The 7,500-nt window shown below is 37.2% G+C and overlaps 1 protein-coding gene across 2 annotated transcripts in view; it reads right to left on the reverse strand.

Annotated features, from left to right (window-relative positions):
• LOC135212782 (melanopsin-like) overlaps positions 1 to 7,500 on the reverse strand; it is a 230,267-nt gene that overhangs the window by 90,404 nt on the left and 132,363 nt on the right. For both annotated transcript variants that reach the window (XM_064246563.1, XM_064246558.1), the window contains exon 4: positions 4,638 to 4,745. In XM_064246563.1, the coding sequence (XP_064102633.1) occupies positions 4,638 to 4,745 (108 nt within the window). The remainder of the gene's footprint in view (positions 1 to 4,637; positions 4,746 to 7,500) is intronic.

Raw genomic sequence — 7,500 nt, forward strand, 5'->3', positions numbered from 1 at the left:
ATATATATATATATATATATATGATTATTATATATATACAGTAAATGTATACTATAATATATATATATAATATAGATAATATATATATAATAATTATCTATATATCTACAGTAATATATTATTTCCGTGCCACGTATGTAAATATTTCGTCTCTGCCTTCTCATCGTTAAAACTGTGTGCATATTTTTATACAATTACATTGGTTCAGTGTGTTATATCTGTCCATGAATATTTTTCCGTAAACATGATTCCTCTCGGGATACTGACTCGCATTGTCGAACAGCAACAATGCAAAATAGATGCCAGTTTCTTTCGAGTGCTCTCGTTCATAAATTCGGTTGGTATAAGTTTTAAGCTGACTTTTCCGCATAGACATTTAATTAAGGCATTATCTAAGTTGTACCAGTGACATACTTATTGTTTAGTTTAGTTATCCGCGAATGAAAACCATTGAGATGGCTATTTGTCTGTATGTCCGGACTTTAACTGTCCACCCTCAGATCTTAAAAGATACTGAGTCTAGAGGGCTGCAAATTAGTATGTAGATCATCCACCCTCCAATCATCAAACATACCAAATTGTAGCCCTCTAGCCGCACTAGTTTTGACTTTACTTATGGTTCAATTTAGCCGTGATAGTGCGTCCTTCAACCTTTAATTGAGTGTCTTATTATCTAAAGGTGTTCACCCTGTACTTACAAGTACAGGGTGATCAAAAAGTTCCTGTGCACCTAATATTTTATGAATAAAGTCCTGTGTAGCTCTTTATATTATTATTTTCTCTGTTTTATTATTTTGCTGTTTAATCCTTAATAGAAACATTATAAATATTAATAAATTACATTCTATTTTACTTCAGATCTTAATTAAGGGTTATGCTGCCACTCAAGTGTCGTAACATAAAACATTAGTTGAGCAGCAACCTTTGTGTCTTATATTTTACTCGTGGGAGTTTCTCCCTTGCTCGGGGTAGAGTTTGTTGTTTAAAAGATGAATATGCAAATTTGTTGGCTTGAATGTACTGTATCTGAAACTAGGTCATTCTGAACATCTGGAATGTGTATATTTGGAATGGAAACAAGATTTTGTTCATATGCAGACTTCACCGCTCTCCCACTCTCCTTGTGCTAATGAAGTCTCGTGGGAAAATAAATCACATAAGTTGACGCTCCTAGGTTTCTGTACTTATATATATATATATATATATATATATATATATATATATATATATATATATATATATATATATATGAGAATTTTTGTTGCATGCACATTAACTTTGCCCCCAACCCACCCCACCCCCCAAAAAAAATAAATATAAAGTCACAAATACCACCAAATACCAAATTGACTGAAGACTGGAAATGAGTGAAAGCTACTAGGAGGAACTTTGATAAGTGCATCTGGCACTTCAAGGATTCGAACTCGGGTCTTTGTTTTAGATACAGTGATAGACGGTTGACTTAACCATTTTGGTACGTAGCTGTTCTTATCTATTGTAATTCCCCTTGGATGTAAATTACTTCTAACGAATAGTGAAATTTGTGGCTTAATATTCGTGATATATCTATATATATATAAGGCAATTTTTTTTAGCCAAAAACCAAAATTAGAGGGTCGTTTCTAAGGGGGCCTTAACCCCTCTCATTCATACCCTCTCAATTTTTTTGACTTTCCGAGTTGACAGCAAACTCTTCGGATGTTTCAGTTTCGTTGGCTTGACTGCATCCAAAGTGATTAAGTATTCTGAAAGTGAATGCATAATTTATATATATATATATATATATATATATATATATATATTATATATATATATATATATATAGTCCTTAGCTCTCAGGTTGGGTAGCTCTTAAAGGTTTTAGCCAAGGTCTTAGTGATTAGAATGTGGTCCTTGTTTTTAGCCTTTTGGCTGTTATCCTGTTTTGGGGTATGGTTGCTATCCAAATGCCTTTCTTCACCCTGTAAGCGGTCTATCACAATTGACCAACTACGTACTAGGTACATGTTAAATTGCTCAGGTCAACAAAGTTACACTGAGATTTGAATGAACGGGCCTATACGATAGTAGGTTCACATCAACCGTGCATCTCATGTCTAGGCCAGTCCCTTACAATGCTCCTGATTGGCTGTTGATAAGCCAATCACAGGGCTGGAAACTATTAGTCTCTCGAGAGAGTTCACATAGGCAAGATGTATGTTTCATCTCTCCTGAGGGATACGTCTTTCAAATGTATCCTTCAGGAGAGGTGGAACATACATCCTGCCTATGCAAACTCTCTCGAGAGAGTCTGATAGTTTCCGGCCCTGTGATTGGCTTATCAACAGCCAATCAGGAGCGTTGTAAGGGACTGGCCTAGACATCAGATGCACAGTTCATGTGAAGTTACGACAGTGTTTCTGTTCCTGCAGTCCGGGAATCGAGCACGTGAGACAAATTCCCGAGATTTACATACTAGTATTGCACCAGGCCCGTTTTTTTTCTGCCATGCCCCTATAGGTTAGCTTAGGATGGGTAAGTTTAGGTTAGTTCAAATTATTTTCAAGGAGATTCTATGGTTAGCTTTTTAAGATATGGCGTCCCGCTTTTGCAGGGAAGGTCTTGGTACTCGGCTACAGTTCGGGATTATGTGCCCGAGAGCTTTTGCTTTTTAGAGAAAAAGTTATTTCAGTGTGCTTTCTATACCCCAGGTATACCATATGTGAGCATTTACTATAGATGACATTTCTGTCTGCCTGTCTGTTTCTTTCTCCCCTCCTGTATGTCCATTAGTTCGCAAAGTTTAATGTTTTTAAATTAGTATTACTCTGAAATTTTCGAAGATAATGAATTCAAACACCTTTTCCCTCATCTAGTGTTGCTGGGAGATTCAATATTTTATTTTGTGATTCCAAGGGAGCAAGTTCAAGGCCACACTCAGGGGTCAAAGATCAGATAGGATTTTGCCGCCTCAAAAGGATTTTGTTGTCCAAGCACCTATTGTTTGCTCTCGAAACGCGGCGACCGCGTCACCGATTTCCTTACACTGCTCAGAATCTGCAGAATACTGTTTTAAAAGATCAAATCTCCTAGTGGATCCTATTCAGCTTCAAACTCTGGTTGAATTTCTGTGCAAACATTTTATATTAAGAATTACACACCTGGTAATAATAAGATCATTTTGAAAATGACTATGAAGTGCACATAAAATTTTCCTCCTTGTGTGAACTGTATATTTTTTTTTTACACTATTTTCATTATTGTTTCATCTGTCTTTGCCAGCTGAACATTCGTTTGTTTTTCAAGAATATATTTCTTGTCGCACTTTTATTTTCACTCTTATTATTTGTATTTGGTCACACCTTTCTAACTGTCTTTGTCGTAGTCGTCGTTAGATTAAGCCAGCCTTATGCTGGCACGGGCTCTTGCTATTCTGCAGCCCGTAACTGTTAATTTAACAACTGTGCAGGGAAACGCACCATTCGGCTCAGTTTAACCACTGTGCCAGAAATGAAAGGCGTTAGCAGGAGAGAAAGTGTTATAGCAGTGAGTCCTACACTCTGTTTTTTTCCATCTGCCTGTGGTGGTCGCGCATGGTAACACTGCGTCCCGGGCTTTAAATAGTTATGCTATGTGTAAGTTTTAGGTAAATAAAGGGATATCTTGGTGTACATTTGCAACTGAAAAGTGTTATATTACTGTATGCGAATTACACCGTTAATATTCGAAATAGGATATTATTTAAAGCCCTAGACGCAGTGTTACCATACGCAAACACCGCAGGCGGATGGACAGATGGAAAAAAACAGAGTATAGTAAGTCGGAGGACGAGGGAACGAAAAGGTAAAATTTAGTGTCAGAGGAATAGGATGATAAAAAATAGATAAATAAATAAATAAAAATAAAGGTATCCTTGCTGCTTGTTTCTTTTATTGTTAACGACACAACTCAAGATCTTATACTTTTAAAAATATAGATCCAGGTTAATTGCTATAGTCTTCCTTAGGCATAGCTACAGGCATTAATGAATACGGAATTCCATGAATGGTACAATATGTAAATATGTAGGAAACTGCAATTAGAGATCACAACAGGTCTCTGGAATGTCTCTGCTTGACATTACGAATACCAGCAGCCCGTGCATTAGTTATTCATACAAACATGCATTTTCATTATGCATGGATATGTATGCACCTGTATCTCTAGACAAATGTTCATGGATGTGGGCGTGCGTGCTTGCGTTTGTGTGAGCTCGTTCGTTTACATAGCTACCCAGTAGGGGGTTAGTACCATCAGTGCACCTCATGCGGTGCACTGTAGGTATTAAGGTTCTTTGCAGCGTCCCTTCAGCCCCTAGCTGCGACCCCTTTCGTTCCTTTTACTGCACCTCCTTTCATATTCTCTTTCTGCCATCTTACTCTCCACTCTCTCCTAACAATTGTTTCGTAGTGCAACAGCGAGGTTTTCATCCAGTTACACCTATCAACCCGTTTATTGTCAGTTTCCGTTTCAGTGCTGAATGGCCTCATGGGTCCCAGTGCTTGGCCTTTGACCTAAATTTCATATTCAATTCAATTCAATTCAATTTAGTTTACATAGCTGTTAAAATACATTTTTTTGATAAGTTGAGAGGTTGTTTAGTATTCAAATGCTTTTACCTTTCTCTGGATGACAGATGTTAATGTACCGTATGACGCTGACGCTGGCGTGGATGCACATGGAGAATGTGCCGAAGAACATTGCAGAGAATCCGTAGTAGTTGCAGCCTGAAAAGATATTGCAAGTGAACGTTAGCTTAAAGAGGAAAGTCCGAAGGTATTGCAAATGAGCATCGCACAATAAAGACTTCAGAATTGTTGCGAATTAACGTCACACACAGTAGAGAAAGCTGGACAGATACTCTACAGAAAATCTTGCCATGTATTCCAAATAAACTTTATGTTGCAGAACAACCTGTAAATAAGTAGCAAATAAAAAAATGTATCAACAGAGCATCTTATGAAGTTATTGCAAATTAACATTACTCAACAGAGGAACATGTAAAAGTTTTGCAATTGAAGACTATTTCATAACACAATTACAATTACGAAACTATTGCAAATATTCATTACCTAAACAGTACAACCTGGAAAGGTATAAATGTTCACAGTGCTGCAATACAACTGGCAGTATTGCGAAGAAATTTTCTTAACAACTTGCAAAGACGTGAAAGATGAGCATCAAAGCCCGGTGGTCATCGACGCTGTTGCTGACGACGTCGTGTTTGCTGTGGTAATGACGAGAAGCTTCAGCGACTGGTGAAAGCGTTTAAGAATGCGTTTTCAAGAAGAGAAGGATGGACGTGAATGTTTGCGAAAGCTAAGTTGTTAGGTTAAAATGGAAGCCAGGGCGATGGATGTAAACGTGGATGGCAGAACGGAAATGTCTTATTCATGTAAGCATCCGAGAGTAGATGAAGTGGACGTTAGTTAAAGAGATGTAATGAGTCACAGAAATGGAGGAAGAAGTGAGATAGAGGGATCAGTAGAAAAGCTTCGGAAGAGAAACAGAGTGTAATTCGAAACAGTGGGATATATAAGAGGACTCTTGAGCCAATTGTTTGATATGAAACTGAGGTATGGATGTAATTGCGAGGGAAAAAGGGTGAAGCTGTTTGATATGAATGACATTGGTTGAGTTATGAAAGCGACGAGGAGAAAATATGAGAAATTCAATGATATGACGAAAATCCATAGAGAGAGAGAGAGAGAGAGAGAGAGAGAGGAAAATAAATCCTCGTTTTATCCTATTTAATCTTGCTTTTCGTTCTTTTTGAAATCTCGAAAATAAATGTAACAAAGCAATCTTGCTTCAGGCATAAGCTACTTACGCTCATCTCTAAACCACTGTCGACCGAAATAGCTGTGTCTGACCAGAGGCAAGTTCTGCCCATTTAACCCTAAACTGAAATCCCGTCGGGTGGTTTTAGCTCAGCGAAGCATGTGATTTGCTTGCCTTGGGAGTATTATCAAATTCGCCATCGGATAAATTTAGGAACAGTCCCTTAGAATGGCCAGCCAATATGACATTCAGAGTAGCGATATTATTCGATTAGGACGTTGATTGAATGTGAAGCATTTGAGAGAGGGTTGTAATACTAACGCCGAATGATTCGAGGTTTTCGGAATCGGTCGTTGTAACATGATAGTGAACAGACCTGCAAATGACAGGTAAAGGGTATAGTTACCTGTGTTGCATGAAACTGTCCTCAAAATCATTGTTAGGGGTTTGTCATTTGATGACGAGGAAAAAATGAGTATAACTTTGGTTATGATAATCATCGATGATTTAATATACACGGAAACAATATCGCGAGGAAAACTGGTAAGGTCAATTCTGCAAACACACTAATCCAACACTGGTCAAAATGATTTTTTCTCCTGTGGAGAAGCTGACAGTTGGTGATAAAGCTCTTAGTCACGGATGTTTTTCATACTTTGGTTTTTCTTTTCATTTGTATCACTGATCGAGCCATTTACCAGAATGATGGTGATGAATGTTAAACATTCACAAGCCTAATCATAAAAATGTTGCCATTTTAAATATATTGACATTTTTTTATACGTTCAGGAAAGTTTTGTTACCTCTTTGAAAACAAAAAGGAGAATGTTTTTCTGTTTTGATATTTACCAGAAAAATTGCCTTCTATTTACAACCAAGACTTATTTAGTTACTAAGATATTTTTATCTAACAGAAATTCCAAGGGACTTTTTATTTTTTCATAACGGGAATATTTGATTAAATAACCGGGAGACACTTATGTTGAATATCAAATGACTTAACTGTTTAACCATTAAGGAAAAGTCATCCGATTAAGAAATAAATGGGCTATTTATATTTAAATGACTGGCGTATATTTCATTTTAAATGCTGTGGGTATTTTATTTTTATTTAAATAACAGGTAATTTTTCTAAAGGGAAACTATATTTAAACAGAAGTGGAATCGTCAACAAAATGTGCTTACCTAAATGGCGCCTATGGCAAAGAAGTATTATAAGAGAGAAGCAAAAAGAGAATTCCGTCGGTTCACCTCATGCGACGCACTGTAGGGATTGCTTAAGGTTCTTTCAGCGTCCCTTCGGGCCTTAGTTGCAACCCCTTCCTTTTCTTTTACTGTATCTCCGTTTATATTCTCTTTCTTCCATCTTACTTTCCACCCTCTCCTAATAATTGATTCATAGTGCAACTGCTTTGAGGTTTTACTCCTGTTACACCTTTCAAACCTTTTCACTGTCAATTTTCTTTTCAGCGCTGAATGACCTCATAGGCCCCAGCGCTTGGACTTTGGCCTAAATTCTAGGTTCTACTCTAAATTCTCAAAAAGAGAATTCCGAAAACCGAAAGTTATTCAGAAAGTAGAGCACGTTCGAAATTTATCTACTTTGTTTTGCTGTGGTGCAATATTTGGTCAGTGTTTGAATATTGTTTTGCTGTTCTTCACAGAGTCGAGAGGACGTCCCAGCTGCTGTCATTGTTGTTT

This window comes from Macrobrachium nipponense, chromosome 19 (genome assembly GCF_015104395.2).
Source record: "Macrobrachium nipponense isolate FS-2020 chromosome 19, ASM1510439v2, whole genome shotgun sequence".
In the NCBI taxonomy this organism is placed as follows: Eukaryota; Metazoa; Arthropoda; class Malacostraca; order Decapoda; family Palaemonidae; genus Macrobrachium; species Macrobrachium nipponense.